This window comes from Motacilla alba, chromosome 2, assembly GCF_015832195.1.
Source record: "Motacilla alba alba isolate MOTALB_02 chromosome 2, Motacilla_alba_V1.0_pri, whole genome shotgun sequence".
NCBI lineage: Eukaryota > Metazoa > Chordata > Aves > Passeriformes > Motacillidae > Motacilla > Motacilla alba.
In genome coordinates this window covers 57,579,045-57,601,256 of record NC_052017.1, presented here as the reverse complement: position 1 = coordinate 57,601,256, position 22,212 = coordinate 57,579,045, and the positions used below count along the sequence as shown (strand labels likewise).

Below are 22,212 nucleotides of genomic sequence, written 5' to 3'. Positions count from 1 at the left end.
GGCCAAATTTTTCAGGGTAAAGTTTGTCATATTTTCATAGTATAAAATCCAACTTGCTGCCTTGTGCCTTTATATTAGTCATCATTGTAAAGTGGACAAAATCACAGGCTTAGTGATAGTGAAGACTGTTATCTTCCATTTTCTGATTGCTGTATTGCTCTTGGATCATGGAAAGATTTTTGTATCATTCCCACCTGAGGCCACGTTTAATGCACATGGGTATCAGAGGTCTGCATCGGCAGATGCATTTCAAATGCATTTCGAGGCCAAACGGATTCTTTTATCCTTCCCATCCCCCTAAAATTTTCCCTGCCCTTTCTCTTTCACACTCACCTTTCTCTATTCCTTTGCCTTTAGCCTTCCCCTACCTTTAGCCTACCCCCTACTATCCATCCCCCAGAGACCTTTTATCTCCTGGCCAGTCAGTGGAACTGCTGTTTGCTGTATTGTTGTTGCTATCTCGTTTTTGTTTGTCTGTGGTGTATTTTTGTTTGTTTGTTTTGAGTTTTTTTGTAACTGAGAAAGTTGTCTCAGCATGCATCATGAAGCAGTAGAAGAGCATTTTGCAGTATTTGGAAGCAGTTACTCTAATCTAGTGGAGGTGTGTGTGATTGGCAATGAGGAATGTTTCCTGGGAGCACTTAGTGTTTATAAGACTACATAAAAGAAGATCGGTGTAAGCTTAAAGACATGCCAAATGAAATTTAGAGTGACATGGATATTAGTGCTTTGCATTGTTTTGACAAAGTGCCATTTATGCAATTGCTTTTTTGCATTGAAATCAGGATGGAGGAAGTCTCAAGATGCATCACCAAACCCAAGCTCCAAAGACAAGTGTTGACAACTGTTGAAGCAGAAAGGTATGTTGAATGTAAGTGCAGTCAGGGAGGTGATAGCAGATGTGTGTGCCCTTAAAAAAGACCTTGAGACAACAAAAAGTGTTTTGATGGATGTAGGTGATAATTTTGTGATCATGATAAATAATCAAGAGTTCAGGTAGCATTTGATAAATCTTGCATTTTGTATCCAGGTTTCCATTCTCCTTTGAGAGAAAAACAAAATAAATATGGGTAAACATTCACACTCTTCAAGAGTAACTTAGTCCCTGTAGGTAAGTTCTGAGGGAAGGGGCAACACACCATCCTTCCTTCTGCCTTTTTTCCTCAGCTTTACAACTGAGTACATTCAGCAGTACATTCTCACTTTTAAAAAAGAAAATTGAGATTTTCACACTTCAATTATAGCCATTGTGTTTTATTACTTAGAGAACTTTGCATTTGGCTTAACAAACCAGTATGAAGCAGAACAATTCAGCAGTGTTACTTGCATACAGATTTTTGAGAAAGGCTTGGATTGGTTGATATTACAGTAAGTGACGATAGCTAATCACCAATATTTTATATGCATTTCAATTTGGAATACAAGAGCGGATGCATTTACAGATGTTTGTTGGAGAAAAGTGTGTACTTTTTTCTCTCTAAAATTTGTGCATAAAGTGTGCAAGTAAAATAATTCCAGAAAAACGCTTGAAAGGAAAAGAAAGTGCTGGTAGTATCAAAAAACATTGCTATTAAAGAGGAAGTTTTAAAGAACAAATTTGTTGATTGGTTAGGTGGCTTGACTTGCCTTATAGTGCAACTCTATTGTTATATCCCCATAATTCACAAAACATTGTTAGTGTTCAGTGCTTATAACTTCTTGTCCCATAAATAGTGAATTCAAGCCTGATTCAGTGTATATTTTTGCTATACAATATTTGCCATGAGGAAAATCGAGGCTCTTCTTTAATGCATAAGCAAATTACTATTAAATAAAAATGCAAAGAATATCAGTAGTGATCTTCTGTGGGGTCACAGGGAAACTCAGCAGCTTTCACCTTCATCTGGTACACAGTGGGGAAGACAACATGTAGCAAGTTTAAAAAAGTCTCTGTCCTGCCTGTTGAGAAACAGTCTAGGTATAGCAATACTTGGTTCACTGGTTATACTCTGCAAGCCCTCTGTTCAAAATCAGTTCAGCATGGGGGACAAGTTTAAGTTCAGTAGATTGTTCAAGAGAGAACTGGAACATTTTTAACTTTTTTTTTGAGTCCAACAAACGTCTTGTTATGAAGACTGAACTTACCACCTTATTTGTCTTATTTGCCATTGTGCTTTAATCAGCAGGTGAACCAAGTTTAATTCCTACTACTTTGACACAGAGAATTCGTATTCTCTGTGAGTGATTAAGATTCACTCACAGATAATAAGAAGTGAATTCTCACAGAGAATAACAGTGAATCTTATTCAAGTGAATTGTATTCGATAGAGTGTTTTTTCTGTTTTTTGGTTCTAGCAGGTAGAAGCAACTACACATCCTTGTAGAATGGAGGCTAAGTGGATTGAAAAAGTCAGGCAACCAAATGCTAATTTTCTCTCTCAAATACTATTTCTTTTGTGTATTTTCAGATTCAAAGTATGTGCTGAAATAGCTGTAAAAAAGACTTAAGATTTAACTCTAGAAAACAAATCAAACTATTTCTTTTGCCTCAAGGGACCTTTCTTTTGGAAAATATTATCTCAAGATCAAGCCTGGTTTTAAGGTTCAAAAATGACTCTGTTGCTGGCAAATACACAGAATTACAATTAACTCTGAGATAAATGCAGGCTCTAAGATGCAGCTGATGAGGAGATGGATTCAAGGGGTCAGATGTACCTGAAACACTGTGCTTAGAGAAAGGCTAAGTCTGTGTAGCAACATTAGCAAGTGTTTCTCTGACTAGTACTTGGTATATGTCTATAAAGGTTTTCACTGAAATATGAGGCTGGCATAATCTTGTATGATTATCTCCAATCAGTACACTCCAGTTTTGTGTGGAATTCTTTGGCACGCATGCCAATGAAAATAAGTACAATGTGCCAAAAGGAATTGGGAGGTGTGTGATTGTCTCCTTTTTCCTCCCACTTCCAGATGAGTGAGCTAGTGGGAAGGTGAGCTGAAGAAATTCTTATTTTTTCCTGTGACTCTTTGTGAGGCAGGCACCACTCTCAGGATCACTGTTTGCTCCTCTGTAAGGAGGAGAGATCCTGAATCTTAGAAACTGCTTAGAGATGATTGCTTCCTGAACAGGTGCTCTTTATGATCTGTGTTTCCACATGAATAACACTATCTGTCCCTTTATATTTTAAACCAGAAATCATGAATAAATAAACAAATTCTGGCATACTCTGTGTGCTGTAAAATATTCTGGGGGACACAATCCTGGGTCACTCTGCTTCATGTGGTCCAGTTTTCTGACATTAAAATGGGACTTGTAAAACTCATCAGATCATTACAGTGCCAGACCAAGCTCACTCTTCTGTGAAACATCTGTAAGGCTAGGCTGGAGAACTCACTACTTCCAGCCTGACCTGGATGTGATGAATTCATTACTGGCTGAACAGCAGATCCTAGAGGGTCATGATCAGAGGCACAGGAACTAGTTGGAAACCTGTCATTAGTGGTATCCAGTGCCCAGTGTTGTTTGTTCATCAGTGATTTAGATGAAGGTGCAGATGCCTCCTTGGTAAGTTCACTGACGACCCAGAACTGTGAGGAGTGTCTCACACCCCAGAGAGCTGTGCAGTCCCAGAGGGACCTTGATAGGCTGGAAGGATGAGCAGAGAAGAACCTACAGAAATTCAACAAGGGCAGATGCAGGGTCCTGCACCCAGGGAGGAATAACCGTGACCACCAGTACAGGCTGGGGGCCAAACTGCTGGAAAGCAGCTCTATGGAGAAAGACCAGGGGTCCTGTTGGACAACAAGCTGTCCATGAGCCAGCAGTGTGACCTTGTGGCCAAGAAGGCCAATGAGACCCTCGGGTGCATTAGGAAGAGCATTGCCAGCAGGTCAAGGAGGTGATCCTGCCCCTCTACTCAGACCAGGTGAGGCCACATGCAGTGCTGTGTCCAGCTCTGTGCTCCTCAGGACAAGATATGGAGCTGCTGGAGCAGTTCCAAGGGAGAACCACAAAGTTGATCAAGGGTCTGGAGAATCCCTCTTACAAGACAAGGCTGAGGGAGCTGGGCCTGTTCAGCCTTAAAAAGAAGAAATTGAGAGGAGACATCATCAATGTCTATCAGTATCTAAGTGAGGAGTGCCAGAAGATGGAGCCAGGCTCTTGTCAGTGGTGCCAGCTGATAGGACAAGATTCAATGGCCAGAAATGAATGCACAAGAAATTCCACCTGAATGTGAAAAAGATTTTCTTTACTATTCTGGTGACTTGCTGAGCCACTTAGATACTCTTAAGTCTATGGGACCAGATGGGATTCATCCAAAGATACTGAAGGAGCTGCAGAATCACCAAGACTCTGTCCCTGGTTAACCAGGAGGTCCCAGGAGACAACTGGAGTTTGGCCAATGTGATGCCCACCCACAAGAAGGGCCAGAAGGAGGATTTAAGGAGCTACAGGCCTGTCAGCCTGACCCTGATGACCAGGAGGGTTATGGAACGGATCATCTTGAGTGTGGATCACACGGCACATACAGGACTCAGGTTCAGCCAGCATGGGTTTAGAAGGAGCAGGTCCTTGCTAACCAACCTGATCTCCTTTTATGACCAGGTGACCCACCTGGTGGATGGGGGAAAGGCTGTGGATGTTGTCTGCCTGATCTTCTGCAAAGCCTTTGATACTGTCTTCTGTAGCATATTCCTGGAAAAGGTGGCAGCCCATGGTTTAGACAGGTGCACTCTTTGCTGGGTTAAGAACTGGCTGGATGGCTGGGCCAAGAGAGATGTGGTGAGTGGTGCTACGTCCATTTGGTGGCTGGTCACTAGAGGGGTTCCCTGAGGCTCAGTATTGGGCCAGTCCATTTTAATATCTTTATTGATGATCTGGATGAGGGGATCAAGTGCACTCTCAGTAAGTTCACAAATGACATCAAGTTGGGTGGAAGTGTTGATCTGCTGGAGGGTAGGAAGGCTCTACAGAGGGATTCGGATGGGTTGGGTTGATGGACTGAGGCCAGTTTTATGAGGTTCAACAAGACCAAATGCTGGATCACAACAACCCCATGCAGCTCCATGGGCTGGGTGAAGAGTGACTGGGAAGCTGCCCATTGGAAAAGGACCTGGGGATGCTAGTTGGCAACAGGCTAAATATGAGCCAATGTGTGGCCAGCAGGACCAGGACAGGGATAATCCTCCTGTACTCAGCACTGGTGAGGCTGCACCTCAAATCCTATGTGCAGTTTTGGGCCCCTAACTCCATGAAAGTTCACTCCATGAGGTGCTGGAGCATGTCCAGAGAAGAGCAGTGGAGCTGGTGAGTCAGCTGGTGTGACTCACAGCTGACTCACAAGGGTGTGGAGGGTAAGTCATATAAGGAGCATCTGATGGAGCTTTGGTTGTTTAGTCTGGAGAAAAGGAAGCTCAGGGGTACCTTATTGCTCTCTACAACTGTCTGAAAGGAGGCTGTATCCAGGTGGGGGTCATTCTTTCCTCCCAGGCAGCTGGAAACAGGACAAGAGGCTTCAAGCTGCGTCACTGGAGGTTTGAGTTGGACATCAGAAGGAAGTTATTCCTTGAAAGAGTTGTTGATTATTGGAATGGACTGCCCAGGGAGGTGGTGGAGTCACTATCCCTGGAGGGGTTCAAAAAACAACTGGACCATGGCACTTAGTCCTATGGTCTTTTCCACCCTAAATGATTCTGTGACTCATTGCTCTCACTTGAATACAAAGAGCATTAGAAGATGCCATAAATGTGCAACATTACAAACAAACTTTAAACTCTCTGGATAAAGTATTACGTTATTTGTATTTACATAAGATTGATTTCCCAGTATGATGAGGCAATAAAGTAATTGGAAATAGGTGTTAAAAATCACGTGTATGTCAGATGAGAGGAAAAATAATGGGTATGTTAATACATAAATTATATTAGGAAAGTTGTGTGGAACTATTTGAAGTGTGTATTGTTTGTCATGCAGAACAAAGCCATATACAGGTGTTACCTTTAAAAACAGAATCTGGCTGAAGAGAACTTTTTAAACTTGTCATGTCATTGGATGTCTTTTGCTGACAGTGTAAGTGGGAATATAGCTTTTTTAAGCTGGTGGTGAGACTTAGTGGCTATAAGCCAAGCCAAGACCATGTGCTTTCAGACAAAATAAAAGACATGGCTGATGAACTACTTCAAAACTTTCAGAGTTTTTTCCCTTGCAAATGTTTTCAGCATTTGTTTTTGGGCTTTCCACCAGCTCTGAGCCTGGGAATCTTGTGAGCCTGCACAACTCATCTGTTCATTCTCTCTTTGATCCTTGGAACATGAAATGGAACAAGTTTTTCTGGCCAAATTAGCTCAAGGTAATCAGCCAGTGTATCAGATTATTCAATGTCTGTCTCACTGCCTAGATGAGAAGACAGTTAATTCTACAGGTTCCCAAAAAAAAAAAAAACCCAGAGACAGCAAAATATTGCAGTTAGGGAAGAGCTGTGATTCTTTGTATTTTTTGCTTTGCCCTATTAACATTTCCAGGAAAAACTCTTTCAGTCCTTCACCTGTCCTCTGTTGCTCAGTGTCACTGGTTTAGTGTTCTCTTGCCTCTAATTCATGCATGATCCAAACAAAAACAGCAGGATGTAGAAGTGCATGTTGTCATGTAAGCTCAAAGCAGGAGAGAAGATAGTGGTCAAAGTAATACATTATTGAGACTCTTGCCGTGAACTCTTTGAAGAGTTACAGACTGCTATGCTCAGCTTCCCTTTGTTACAGAAGACTGATCTCTGAAATGTACCATGAATATGAGGATGAGACTATGGAGCACCAGTAAATATAGCTGCTCTGCTGCCTGGGACTGAAGCAGCACCCCAGACTTTCTAGTAACTCGGAAATGGAGCACTGTGCACTGCTTGGAGAAGTTACTATGGCCACTGAATATGAAAAAGCATTTTTTCCCAAGTTTGAAAACCACACCCACTCAAATGTTCCTGTGCCTGCTAAAATACACAGCTGTAGATCAGGAAAGATGACCCCTCTCTCTGTCAGTACTCTTACTGTAAGGGAACCACATCCTGTTGTGCAGGTACGCCAAATCAACCAAGTTAAATAAATGTTAGAGGAAAAGATTAGTTAACTAATACAAAGATGTAACTGAAGGATGAGTGGTTATTGAAAAAAAGAAAAAGAGACAAAGTAAAGTATTGCAGATTTAGTTTTTGGCTCTAGTTAGTGCATAAGAGACTATTGTTGGAATGAAGATGTTCAGAAATATGACATCTTTGTGAGACCTGACAAGATACCTTATTTTTGCCCAACTTCTAATTTTTTTCAGAGCTATGGTTAGCCAGCATAAACAGTAGGAGCAAGGCATCATCAGGAGTCAAGGTTTTGTCTAGCTATTCAGTTTTCATTGTTTCTTTCTATGGATGGACTCAGTATGAAGTGCTATTATTTCTTCTTTGGTATTTCAGGTTAATGGGAAAGTGTTTTTCTTGTACACTTATCTTTGCCAAGATTTCCATGAAGGATACAGACATTCTTCGGCCTGGTTTTCTACAGGTGCTGCTTCTATCATGTATTTTAGATAATCTGTCTCTTGGCTGCAGAAACATAGCAGAATTTCTCAGCTACAGTGGGAGTTGTATGTTGTCTGTGCAATCTGAAGTATTTATTGCCTTACTCTGAGATACTGATTTTAGAACTGCAGAGCTGCAGGCAGATTTCAGTCTCTTCCTTCTCTGTGAAAACTTGGTTAACTTTGTCTCCCTGCATTCAGAGATCAAAAAGAGGCTTCTCTTGATGATGGAATATAACAGAATATTCTCCTCATCCTTATTCAGTAGCTTATTTTGATTTGCCTTGTTGTCATCACAGCCTGCTTGGAGTGGCCAACATTATCTTCAATTATGCTACATGCAGCTGTCACCCTCTAGTGTTAGTATCTATTGCAACAGGGATATCAAGGCTGATACAGGATCTAGAAACTATTGAATTAACCTGGTAAGAAAGGAGGATGCTGGTGCACTTGGAAAAAGATAGATTTTAAAGGCCACAAAGACTTCTGCATGTTTCTTCTGGAAGGCTGTTGCATCAGTGATGGGTGACATTGTGAAAACAACCAGTAAAATTCCCAGTAGATGGTCAGGCCAAATGAAGAGGCAGTACATGGAAACAAAAAAAAAATCAAAGCCTCAGGTTAGCAGTTTAAGTCTCCTAAGCAGTAAACTCCATGCCCCCAACTTCCCACTAGTTAATGTGTGGCTGGATCAATGTCAGAGCAACAGACTTTCAGAGACTCTTCACTGATTTACACAACCAGTATGTGAGGAGACTTTTATAAGCTTAGAAGGCTTACAGAATCAGAAATGTTTGAAATACACTAGTAATTGTTGTTGCGATGAATAGCATGAATTGATTTGAGCCATTGTTAATATACAAAGTGAAACTCCTGCATTTACACATTTTTTTCCTTTTCTTTTTTTAAGGAAGAAAGAGCATTTTCTCCTGATCTGAAATGGAGTTTGTCTGTTCTTGTGCCATTGCATAAGTATAGATCATAGTCTAATGCATAAATTAGCTCTAAAGCAACTAGTAGGAATAGGTGAATATGTAACTATATTACAGAATCCCAGAATCCCAGAATGACTGACTGGGTAAGGTTGAAAGGGAGCTCTGGAAATCATCTAGTCCAACCTCCCTGCTCAAGCAGGTTCCCCTAGGGCACATTACTCAGGACTGTGTCCAGATGGTTATATAATTGGTAGGTGAAAAGAGAAATAAGATCTTGGAGATATCCATGAAATTATTAGTTTACAATCTTTATAAAAAATCTTGCATTTTATTAAAATACTTATTTTTTGAACCCAAGAGTGGCTTTTTAAAGAGGCTTGTGAAACACTGGGTACTGCAAATATTCAGTATAGATTTTCATATCACAGTATGGGATTGTATGACATTGAAAAAAACCCAAACATTATATACTCAGAGAAGAATTGCTGCATGTTTTGTTGAACAATTTTTTACATCCTTTGTGTTACTAATTGCATTTTATGGCATCCCTGTGTTATTAAATGCATGTAGGACTGGGTGGAAGTGTTGGTTATTAATATCTGTTATTTCAAGAAAAGTAAAGTACTTATTAAGATGTCAGTAACAGTGGTGTTTACAGAAAAATAGTAATAAAAATAGTAGTAATAGTGATAAGTAAGATGCATCTTAAGAGTAGTATTGTCATCTGTAGTTCTCAATATGGCATTTTTTCATGATGTTAACTAGTATTTAAATTCAGCTAAAGCTGCATGAAGAGATTGTAATTACTATTTTTTAATTTGTAAGAGGAGATATTCTAAGGTACTTTGAAATAATAAATAGTAATTATGTTTTAGAACAAATGAATTTTGTAAAATTTAATTTACTTCCATAAATAGGCATTAATTCTGGTAGGAATTATTTTAGCATCATGGAATTTACCTGAAATTTATGGGCTGAAGTGGTGTCCTGAACAGACCAAGATGTTTCAGGTGGACTAAGTTGCTTTCTTGATTTTATTCTGAGTGACAATTAAACAGGGGGACTTCTTTCTGTTGCATCTTAACAAATGAGAGTGTCATATTCATAGAAATGAATGTACTATACATAGTAATGAATGTGGTTATGAGGAGGTAGTTTTTAATTTGATAAATTGAATAAAGTAATATATTTCGTAGTTACTGGCTTGTTTGCCGTGACATTCCTTTAAAAAATAGGATTGATGCCTCCTGAAGGATGCAGTTTACTCTCTGACAAAGTCCACATCAGATAAATTCTGTTGATCTTTCCTCCCCATTTAAAAGAGATACCATGGAGTTTGTAACCAAACTGTATAATCAAGTAGATGAGGAAATCCATGGACTGTTGCTATTGTTCAATAAATGTCTTTGGCAGCTGGGGAGTCTTGGAGAAGCATGAAAATCTGAGGAAGATTGTGACCAGGTCATCATTACTTTTAAGGAATTTATTAAACAAACTACAGTCTTAAACATATTTTTCTCTGTTTAAATAGCTGAATTTATCTGACATTGCATATATAGCTGTTTATCATATAGTGCTGCTCAGAGACAATTATGTGTGCAGTGCTATTAATATTAATATGAGGAATTTATGACCATGCAAAACAAATTATTGTCATCAGGTCAATATGTCAAGCTGGCCCAATTCAGTTGTAATATAAGGAGATAGAAATTTTTAAAAGATAAATATATGAGGTAATATATTAAGTATATTAACTTACTTCAACAAACTCTCTGATTTCTATGCCCTATGTCTGTGAATAGTGTATGTTCGATTTGCTGAATGGGGAGACAGGTTTTTTTTGCATTTTTATGCAGATAAAACTGTAGTTTGTAAATGAGCAAGAGAAATATCTTGGCTCTTTAGATCAAGGAGGACTTTCATTGGAGGAAGTGAGAAAGTGGCAAGGAGATTTCCAGGTTTTGATTGACAAGGCAAAGGTGATGTTCTCTGTCCTTCTATACCCACCGAAATCCAAACTAAAAAACTCAGCACAACAGAACACTATTTTAAAAATTAGATGCACGAAAATATGGTTTGAATTTTTCTTCTCTTTCTCCCCTAACATCAATATTACAAGAAAGGAGTGCAACCAGTGCCAGACAATTGTTCATTAAATATGGAAGAAAAATATAAAATCTTTAACAAATACCTCATTAATACCTGAGTAACATAATCATTCTGACAGAGAGGAGGAAGGCTGAGCTGAAAAAATCAGTCAATTTGTATGAGTGACTGTGTGGTACTTCATTGCTCTTTTTTTTTTCTTTTTCTCTTTTTTTCCTTTGTAGTAAGTTTAATTGCATTTTTTGTAGTGAAAACTGTTATTTTACTTCATTCTTGTGTAAAACCTATGATTTTTTTTCAATCATTAGCATTACTTTTCTTGTGCAATTATGCCTTTCATAGTAAAATAACTTCCTTAGCTCTTTGTAGATGAAGCTGATGTAAAATCTCATCCACACAGATCAGATTATAAGACCACAAATGTCATGGACTTTTCAAATTTTTCATGATAGCTTGGCAAGTCAGAAATTTTCTATAGAAAGTAGCAGAGATCTGGGCTTCGCAATAAACACTCAGAGAGTTTAACAATATTACTTATTTACTTGCATAGGTGAGCCTAATTTGATCTCAGGGCTATTGCCCTCGTTCTCAGAGTTATTTCATAGTGTATGTGTTCCCTGATGTGGTGTTTATCACCTTTGGTACCCGGGCTGAGGTTATAATTTTGTTGTACTTTGTATGAATGGCTTGTGAGGTAATAGAACCACTGGTCATAAGCCTAATCCTGTCTGCCTGCTTGGCACCGCAACACCTCTGAACCTCGGGAGCCATCTGGTGGGAACTGTTAGCAATCACACCTATATTATCCCACATCTTCTGCTTCTCTAGGCTAATTACAGTGGCATTTGGGAATTTTGAAAAATTTGAATACTCTTGGGATGTTGAAACCAGCATGGTCCTATTGCTAGGAGCCGTGAATGTGGTTCAGGTCTTCTTTAGAGGTGGGGTTTTCATTTTATCTTTTGTTTTGGTTTGGTTTTAATTGCCTTTTTTTACCCCCTTTTTACTTTATTTCAGTTAATAACCTGTTCTTTTCTCAACCCATGGGTTTTACAATTCTCTTTTACATCCCCCTGGGGAGCAGAAAATGCGTGAGCAGCCACATGGGAGTTAGTTGCCATCTCGATTTAAACCACAACACAAGGTTAGACGGACTGCTAAAGCTGGATAGATTTTCATAGAGAAATGCCTGGATAAAGATGTAAGGGCTCCTAGACAGGTAAATACTGAAAGTCTAGACTCCAGGTCAGGTCTCTCCAGAGGAGAGAGAGAGAATCTTCTCCTTTGCCCTGCTGGCTTCACTGCTTTTGATGGAACGTGGGATAATTTTTGGCTTTTTGGGCTGTGAGTGCACCTTGCTGGCTCATCTCTACCAGCACTCCAAGTTCTTCCCTTTAGGGCTGCTCTCAGTCCTCTCATGCCTGTGTTGATACAGGGTGTTGCCCCAGCCCAGGTGGAGCACCTCACATTTGGTCTTGTTGAACCTCATGAAGTTCCCATGAGGTCACTTCCAAGCTTTTCCAGGTCCTTCTGGATGGCATCTCATCCCTTGCACATGTCAACTGTAACACTCAGCTTGATGTCATCTGCAAATTGGCTGAGGGCGCACTGGTTGCCATGATGTCATTGATTGAGACAGTCCTTGTCTCAGTATGGACCCCTGAGGGACACCACTTCTCACTGATCTCTATTCAGCTCTTGACCAATACTTTCGGGATACAGCTGTCCAGCCAATTCCTTACCCACCAAACAGTCCACACATCAAATTAAAAGAGAAGGATTTTGTCAGGGACCATGTCAAAGGCCTTACAGAAGTCCCGACAAATGACAGCCACAGCCCTTCCCTTTTCCACTTATGCAGTCACTCTACCATAGAAGTCCACTAGGTTGGTCAGGTGGGACTTGCCCTTGGTAAAGCTGTGCTGGTTGTCCAAAATCAGCTCCCCATTCTCCATGTGCCTTAGCACAGCTTCTAGGAGGACCTGTTCCAGGATCTTCCCAGGCACAGAAGTGAGGCTGACAGGCCAGTAGTTCCAGGGTCATCTTCTCTACCCTTTTTGAAGGTGGGTACAATGCTTCCCCTTTTCCAGTCACTTGGGACTTGACCTGACTGCCACGAATTTTCAAGTATCATGGAGACTGGCTTGTCAACTGCATCAGCCAATTCCTTCAGGAGTCTGGCATTCATTTCATCAGGCTCCATGGACTTCTGGACATTCAGGTTCCTTAGGTGGTCAAAAGCCCAGTCTTTTACAGTGAGAGGAGCTTTGCTCCCCCAGTCCCTGCCTTGAGAGGTGTGGGAAGAGAGATTTGTCAGTGGGAACTGAGGCAAAACAATTGGACCTCAGCCTTCTCATAGTTTGTTATTATCAGTTTCCCAGTTGTGTTTATCAGAGGAGTATACTTTCTTTGACCTCTCTTTTTTGGCTGAAATACCTATAGAAGCTTTTCTTATTGTTCTTTCCCTTGCCAGGTTCAGCTCCAGCCAAGCCTTGGCCTTTCTGACCCCATCCCTACATAACCAGGCAGCATTCCTATTGTTGTATTTTAATAAAAATCTGGGACAAAAGTAGAATACTTTATCTTGGAACTTTTGGACTACTAGCCCAAATATACCAGGTAAGCAGATAAAGAGGTCCAAATGTACTAGGTAAGCAGATAAAGAGGTCCAGATGTACTAGGTTGGGAAATAAAGAGGTCCAGATGTACTGGGTAAATAGATAAAAACTTAATGAGTAGCTTATTCCATTTTGAAAGGCAATAAAATTAAACTGATGAAAGTTTCAATCAATTTATGCATTTTTCTTGTCATACAGGGATCAGTTATATGTGGCCATTTTCAGCATTTATTAAGTTGCACAAAATACTGTAATACCTACATCATTACCATCTGCTACACATGAAGTAGAGTTGAAAAACAAAGGAAAATACTTAATACCTAGTTTGCAAGTTCTATTTATTTCACCTTGCATGTTTTTTATCCCTCATATATTTGAAGGCAAAATTAAAACAACACAAACCAAAAGTCTGCAAAAATAAAAAGCTTTCTCAGAATGACACAATCTAATAAAGATGTCCCTTCCCGGTAATTTAAAGCATATTTGGGATTTTTCTTTTGCTTTCAATAAAATATTCAAATATTCCATAAGGAGTTTACTTGAAAAGAAAAAAGAAACTGAAACTTGAAGCGTGGTGTGAATTTTTCATAGCAAAACAGATAGGGAATTATCTGGAAAAGCAGGATTGGCACAGCCTGAAGGAAGTCTCCATCACACTAGCTGCCTAGCAAAACGCATGAGAGGTAAGAGAGGTGTCCATCATTGCTTTCCCTGGGAGGCAGTGCCAGATTAAAAGAAACATCATCTCTGCTCTTGTCATAGGTGGGTGACAAAGTTTTTCTCCTAGCTTGGATAGATTTTGAATGTTTTCCCATTCAATATCACAATGGAACCATCATTTCTTAAATAACAGGAAAGAAAAGACAGTCTGTTGCTCAAAGCAAAAGCACTAAGATGCTTGCCTGGGAAGCTATGAGAGAGTTTTAGCAGTGCTCTGTTTTGTTCAGCTTGTCTTGCAATCAACGTTCAGTCTCCTACCACGAGGAAGTGTCCTGGTCACCAACGCTCTGAGCTCTTCCAGAGTCTTTTGTCTTTTCCACTGCAGCAACTGTATCAGCTATTCCTTGCTGACAGGATGGGCATTGTTGTAGTTCAATGACTGTAGTGCTTCAGTCTTTCCTTATGGCTATAGTTTTTAGGAGAAGCTCAATTCTAACTCTGGGAAATCATCCCAATTGAAATCAGCATGTGAATCCCCAGCATAGCATCTTTCATGGAGAAAAAGTGGAATACAGATCATGTTATTTGTTGAAGTGGAACTCTTGAGTGCTTTTTTTGTATGGCATAAAAAAGATACAGCAATATTCTTATGTATGTGTGCTGCACTGATCTTACTGTTCCTGCTGAGTAGCAGTCTATATTTACTTACCTTAGATATAAATACGAGGGCATAAAAGCTCTCTGACTAAAGATCTCACAGATGATTACTGCAGACTCACAAGTGCAGCTCTAAAATAGAAAGCAGCATGTGACTCTTCACTCTGGCTTCCCAGGCTCCCGCTAGTAACAAACAGCAGTTGCAGATAAAAATAGAAGGTCGTAAGCAACCAGGATCTTTAGTTAAATATAGAAGTCACTCTCCATGACAGTAAGGAGTCCAGGACAACAATGAAGTCTCTCCGATTCATTAGCGCCGAAGCATTTGTGTCAAATGCAGAGTTTGCCAGGAAGAGTCTCAGGGCTGTTGCCCATGATCTTTTTCCGCTTCTTTTTAAAGCCAGCTATTTACTGGAGCAAGGGGAAGTGATTCACGACTTGGTAGAGAACTGGCCACTTTTTGATTTTAACATGGGAAAACTTTTGGGAGCTACTCTGGACTACGAGGAAGACCTGAGCCATAGAACATGCTCAGTGTGCTTGGAAAGCTGTCTGACAGGGCTGAGAGACTATGTGCTGAATCAGTCTTCTCCCTACATGAAAAAGTTGAAAGTGGTCGACCTGACGGGTATAAAAGATGTTGAAGTTCAGTTTTGTAAGTGCAAGAAGACAATGGGCAGGTGGGCCAGAACACAGCTGCTCTCTAAGCTTTGTTCAGACCTCCTGGTTTACCTGCAACAAGCACAGTGCAATCCAGGTACCTTTGAAGTCAGTATCAATGTACTAATTGACTTGTTTGTTACAGAGCGGAACTATGAGCTGGTCGTGCAGGCCCTGTTGAAGAAATGCAGTTGTCCGCTGAAAATCTGCTGTGTGGCATTCAGATCTGACAACCTGACCTTGCAGAAATTCTTCTATATCATAAAGCTTACTGATCCCTCCTTGTTGCGCAAACTGGAAATAGTTCATAATGTTCACTTGGAAATGGAACACTTGGAAATGCTCTTCAACAGTATCCACTTCCCTCTATTGATGTCCTTGACCTTGCCAGCACGAACATTTAATGTGCGGAGGTTCACGGCTACAGATGAACAGATGCTTACAAACATTGGCGAAAAGATGGGTGAAATGACACAGCTTACGGAGCTGAGTGTGTCATTTTCTATACTCACTGGAAGAATACAGAAACTTCTCAGGTAATGTGGTCATCCTGCTTTCAGTCACACTGTAAAAAAGAGCACTTTGTGCCACCAGTAAGCTGGGAATCTCTGAGAGTAAGGGAAGTGAGTGTATCTTGGGGTGTATGTGGGAAGGGGCAGCAGAAGCTAGGAAAGATTATGTGTTGGGGAGAATCAACAGGCAATGTATATCTAATCCACTTTGAAAAACAGACTATTTTAATTAATCTTCCAGAGTCCATCTGGTGAGAATATACTTTTAGCTACCACAGAAGAGACTGGTATACAGAGACATTTTTTATTTGAACTTATGTATTAATCAGCTTGCATTGGCCTTTAGGTGCAAGTCCTGAGTTTTGTATTCCAAGTGTTTTTTAGACTACCTAGTGAATGTTTGTCCTCTAAAGAACAGTCAGTAAATATGCTTTTCCACAGATACTGTATTTTAAAGAGGGCAAGGGAATAGTTGATTTTCATTTGAGACTTTGATTTGAATTATTTGTTTTGTCTCTTGATGTCAAGACAAGAGAGATTTGATTTTTTTTTTGTACTGCAAATTAAGCTGATATGTGAATATTCATTATGAATTTCAGTGGAAAATTGGCAATTTGCAAAAAGCTAGCAAACTACCAGTGAGCAGTACTCATATTGGAACAGGAAATAAGTTAATAGTAAGCTTTTCAGAGCATCTAAAAAATAAAGGCAGATAAAAGTTTCATCCAGACAAATGACCTTGGTCTAAAATTCCTCCCATACAAGAAGCCATTTTATTTAAAATTTGTGAGTAGCATACTGCATATATTGATTGATACAATTGAAATGAATTGCAAGTTTCTAAGCTTGATCCAGTTGGTCCCTGTGGCAGAAGTCTCACTAAGATGTAGTCAGTATGAAAGCGATCTGTTGCTTTTTATTTGTCAGAACTATTTTATATTTAACATGAATATCTGAGTGTAATCTCAGTTACACTTCTTCCAACCTTCTTCATCAGAATGTCTCTTTGCAACTCCAGAACACTATAATGTGTAGACCTCTTGGGCATTAAAAAATGTAGCAGAAAAAAAACAGCTTGAAACAAAAGTAGATATCCTGTCAGAATACTGATTTCATATTGGAATTAATCCATCCTTAATGGAAATTATCTAAATCTCTGGAATAATTGCAGCTTTCTACAAGAAGCAGCTACCAATGCTCTTATGGTAGTAGTGATCTGCTGTTAAAGTCAGCAAGTGACAGACACCTTACAATATATAACTGGTTAAAAACTAGATACATAGAATGTTAATAAATTAATCCCCATTAAAATAGCACCCCATTAAATAGTGGAATCATGCATAGAAGGAGATAATTAATGGAACTAATTTCAGGAAGAAAATATATTTGCTATTGTTGGCACATGCTTCTGATCCCAAGAGAGGTTTGAAAAAATAATGTGGTAGATGGCTGCATTCATAATATGGCTAGATGCATGAAATTTTGTAAAGGTAGCTTTTCAACATTTTGTACCATAAAACTTTTTTTCTCTTTAATTCTGCAGCCCACTAAAAACTCCACTGAAGATGCTGGATGTTTCTAACTGCTCCTTGAACCATGCTGATATGGCCTTTTTGGCCAATAGTTTCCATGCCAATAATTTGGAAGCCCTGGACCTGAGTGGTCACGATATACCTGAGCTTTACCCATCAACATTCTTTAAGCTCCTCAGCCATTGCTCTTCAGTGCTCAGGAGTCTTACCCTGGAGGACTGTAATATCCAAGACACTCATGTCAACATGTTGATTTTGGGTTTAAGCCCTTGTCAGAAACTACAGGAGTTTAAGTTTATTGGAAACCCACTGTCATCCCAAGCACTTAAACATCTTTTCACATTTCTCTGTGAGTTGCCAATGCTGAAAAATGTGGAGTTCCCAGTTCCAAGGGATTGCTACCCTATTGGCATCACCTACCCCATTGATGATGCCAGTGTTTGCAGATTTGATCACCAAAAATATGAAAGGGTAGCAGAGGAGCTTAACCTCATTTTACTCCAAGCAAATAGAGATGATGTGAAGGCTTCAACGCCACTCTTTGGGAGTTATGATGCAGCTGTTCAGGAGACAAACAATGAACTGGGAGCTTACTTGATCAAGTCCTTCAAAGAGACTTTAGAGAAGTTCACTTCTTCATTTAACAAAATGAGTTAAATTTGTAAAATTGTAAAGTAGCGATGAGATGATCTGCCAAATCAGAACTTAGTCTTTTCTAGATCTGCACCTTCAATCATCAGTTGTGAATTTTCTTTTATTTTTCAGCTGAATTTACTATTATAGCCTCTAATTACCCGAGGTACTGTAACTTACGCTATATCTATTGCATACACATTACACAAGAACTGCTTGTTCACAGAAGAGGAGAGGACACTCAAGAGTGCATTATTTTATACACATGCACTTTTTCTCAGTAAATCAAATAGGTGTTTAAGCTTGGTTAATTTCTTATACAGGTTCCCTTAGATTTGTCAGCTGGTCTGTGAGCCCTGGAGAAAAAATAGGGAAGTCCTTTCCCAAGTCCAGCAGGATGGTCAAAAGATTGTGCACATATCCTCACGTGTGGCTCCCTAAACTGATTTTTTTTTTTCTGCTCATGACCTGAATTTACCAATCTTTGTTTTATGTAGTATATTCCAAATAATGGAGAATGTGTAACAGCTTCCATATCCCTGTGCCTCTTTCTTCTGCAGAGTCAAATGCAATAAACAGAATTTGTTTTACACACTGCCCTTGGTGAGGAGTAAAATTCCATACTGAGGAGGCAGCAAACCAAGTGGTTGGCTGACAGTAGGAGATCTCATCCCACTTATCCAGCAATATTAAGCACTCTGTGGGGACTCTGCTGATGTTCTTGCAATGTGTATTTTAGAAAGGTGGACCAGGACAGTGCTGCACAGCCATGCCTCTCATGTCAGCTGGTCAGTACCTCAAGATACTCCCTTCCTGGAATCAGCTTCTTGGCTGGAAGAATGTACCCTGTTCCTTTCAGCTGGTTTAAAGAAAGTCTAGGACTGTGGTAGTACTGAAAAAAAGACTGGTGTTGAAAAGACATGCAAAAAAAAATTATTCCAATGTCAATTAAAAAATGTGGAAAAGGGACAAGGCTGGTTGCTGAATAACTAGAAGTTCATCTGTATAAAACACTGCTGGCTTTCTGTCAGGACTCTGCGTTCTCTACAGACTTGCAACCAGTATCAGGAAAAATCACATTTATTTGTCTAACTTTAGTGCAAGGAAACTATTAGAATGACAGAGTAAACAGTATCCCAGACTCCACACAAGCAGCATTGGAGCATAGTTAAAGGGGCCAACTGGATGTCAGGACAGTAGTGGCCACAGGATGCACATCTTTGAAGAGTACTATAATTGGGGCCTGAGTGGTAAACAACTGCTACTCAGCTTCTCACCTGTAAAACTAGAGACTTGATAATTAAAAAAATAAACATAATAATATTAAAAATATAATAAATATCATTTAATAGTTCATGAAAACTTGTTCAGACAGGACTGAAAGTGAATGTTTGTAGCAGGAGCTGAAGGTGTCACTGTAGTATTGAGGATCATCATTAAGATAACCAGGACAGTTTATTTGAAATAATACTGGGCCTCATCATCTGAGGGTAAGGAAAAAAACTTTCTTCATTTAGGCAGTGCTGATTTGTCAAGCTTTCTGTTTATCTACAGTAGGAATATGCAAGCAACTCTTAACCTAATTTATTTTAGAAAAACCCCCAAACAAACCAAAAATTAATGGACCAAGTACTAAGCAGAACTTACAGGTTCAACAGCATGCATTTAAATGATTTTTTGATGTCAGCTCACATTCTAACATGTTTTATTTATTAAACATATGATGGTAAAATTGAAAGTGAATGGTCATGACCTGTTTATGTTTACAGAGCTTGTGAAAAATAAAAAGGTAATCTAAGTTGCTAAGCTAAGGAGTTGTGAATAGTAAATGACAGAATTAGGTCCCATATGACCTTGCTTATATTTTGACAGAATTCCACATGCTCCTTTATCCTTGCCTCTACTGCACCTTTTCTTCCGTCCAACCTCACCATTCTTTCCATCTCAGACTCAACCCATGACTTCTCAGTCAGATTTAAGTTACTTGAATTTTGCTAAGCCAAATGTCTACCTCTTTGGGATGAGTAGTGGTGCTTTTGCTGGGAAAGGACACTGTCCTGTAGCTGTAAAACTGTACTGATCCTTCCCCCCTTCAATCTAACAGGTTGTACCTGGAGGTGAAGGTTGGCCATTTTGGAGCATGCTGTGGTACAACAGTCAGTCCTTGGCCTTTCTCGGTACACACAAAATAGACAACTCTTATTTCAAAATAATTAGATGCCTTATAAAGTCTGCTGTCTCTGTAGGAAATAAATATTCTCCTTTGACAAACTTAATGAAACTGAAGAACAGGCAAAAAAAATCATATAAGTGACCTTTGCTACATCTGATCTCTTCATAATTTAAGTCATATTATGTTTTGGCTACACACAAAACAGTTGAAAAAAGTAACAGGAAGAAAGATGATTGTAAGATTTTTACTGTGGAAGAAGCAGCACAGCAGCTCTGTACTTGGAGACAGCTATCTCAACAACTTAAAAGCCTATCAATAGAAAAAGGCAAATAAACACTACTGTTGCAGGAAAGTTGTCATACATGGAACTGAAACAAGCTTCCCAATATAACCCTACATCTTTTAAATTAATCTTCTTAAACTCAAAAGTTATGCACTACAGGTCAATTCTTCTGAACAAGTATGAACTTTGCTGATGAAGCTCTTCTTTCTCTCCTTAAAATATGCATCAGTCAACAACAGAGCGGGACTGTATAAACTACCTTGCAAAGAAACAAGGGAAGGAACATTGTACCTAATGCTCTCCACATACTGCCTTCAAGTAAAAGTACCCTGTGTGAAAATTATGGTGTCTAGGATAATAATTTATGATGTAAATTTAACACCTGTTTCAATTAATGCATGGCCAGAGATTCAAAACTGCCTCTGGTTAATCCTAAAAGCAGCAACTGTAATCATTATTTTGTAGGGCTTTTTAAAATAGTCTTATCCATAGACACAGAAGTTTCACTTTTGAAGAAAACACATTGACTGTGACTGATAATTACATTATTTTTAAAAGTCTTTAAATAGCACCCAGCATGACCTTCTCTATCATTCTTCCAGGCACTAAGATTAAAGACAGTTTGCTGTCTAAGGTATTGCTGCATTGATATTGCTTAATTTTACCCAAGAAAGTTTTACAAAATAATCCTAAAGGTAGTTTTAATCTCAAGTAGAATGTGCAGACTTTATGCAGCATAGGATCATAGGATTTTAAGGGGAACACAACTTGTCTGTCCAGAAAAAAGAAAAATTATTTCTCTCTGTGGAAGATGATCAACTCTCCACCTTGTTCTCAACTTTAAAGTGTTTTACATTCCAGAACTGAGAATATTCAAAAATCTAAACCACATATCTGTTCTGGGAATTCATAATGAAGATGTAGGTAATTTTTTTTTTCATCCTTCTCAATCTTTCAATCAGAAGTGATTTTTTTGTTCCTATTGCCTCTGCTGTGAACTGTGGGAAATTATTCACTGAGCTGTTGCTTTTTCCTTTTCCATGCTTTTCTTCACTGGGCTGAAGGTTTCTCTTAACCTCAGATCCACCGTATAACATTGGTTTTACTTGTTAGAGTTTTATTTGTTTGCTGTAGAAGGTTTTACATACTGAAAGACAACCTTGGCTATGCTTCTCATTATTTTACTTTTTATTTTGAGCACCAGCTCACGTGCTCCTAATGAAGCAGGACTATAAGCTTCATTAATGCTTAATAAAAGTTGTATTTCTTTTTTTGTTTGTTTGTTTGTTTTTGTTTTCTGCAGTGGTTTGATATTTTGGCTTTCTTGGCCATTGCAAGCTTGGAATAGAAGTGAGCTCTGCCATTCCCTTGGCTCCATTTCCCCAGAGGTTCTTCCTTGTGCAAAAGAGCCTGTGCTTGGAAGGGCTCCTGACTTGCTGCACAGTTCACAGCTGCTGCTTCCCAGCTCTCCCTGTGTCCAATACAAGTGCAGGACAAGCACTAGAGTGCTTTTCATGCATCACTGGCCAAGATACACAGTGGCAGAGCACATTTTGGAGGGCAAAATGTGTGCTTGTCATTGATGCATGACCTGCTTTGGAAAATGCCTCATGGCACCACATACTTCTTTTGTGTGTGGTTGGTATAAATCCTCACTCATTCTTTTAAGTTCTCATTCTCTTTTCTAAACCAACATAAGGTCCTGTTTCCACTTGGAATACTTTGTGTGTTTCAAAGTGCTTTTGGAGCTGTTTTCTGCAGGAATTTGATATTTTGGTATGGTGTATATAGGGGCAGCTGTTCACTAGTGCAACATGTACATTGAAGCACATTGATGTGGCCTCATCATAGTATGACTGCTGCATGAAGTTCTTTAAATATTTAAGTCCAGTGCATTCTACTG

The 22,212-nt window shown here is 39.3% G+C and overlaps 1 protein-coding gene across 1 annotated transcript; it reads left to right on the top strand.

Annotated features, from left to right (window-relative positions):
* Window positions 1-14,744: 14,744 nt before the first annotated feature.
* Window positions 14,745-20,287, top strand: LRRC14B (leucine rich repeat containing 14B). The gene is made up of 2 exons (XM_038129869.1): window positions 14,745-15,712; window positions 17,232-20,287. The coding sequence occupies exons 1-2, from the start codon at window positions 14,808-14,810 to the stop codon at window positions 17,875-17,877; spliced, it is 1,551 nt and encodes a 516-aa protein (XP_037985797.1). The 5' UTR covers window positions 14,745-14,807; the 3' UTR covers window positions 17,878-20,287.
* The last annotated feature ends 1,925 nt before the right edge of the window (window positions 20,288-22,212 follow it).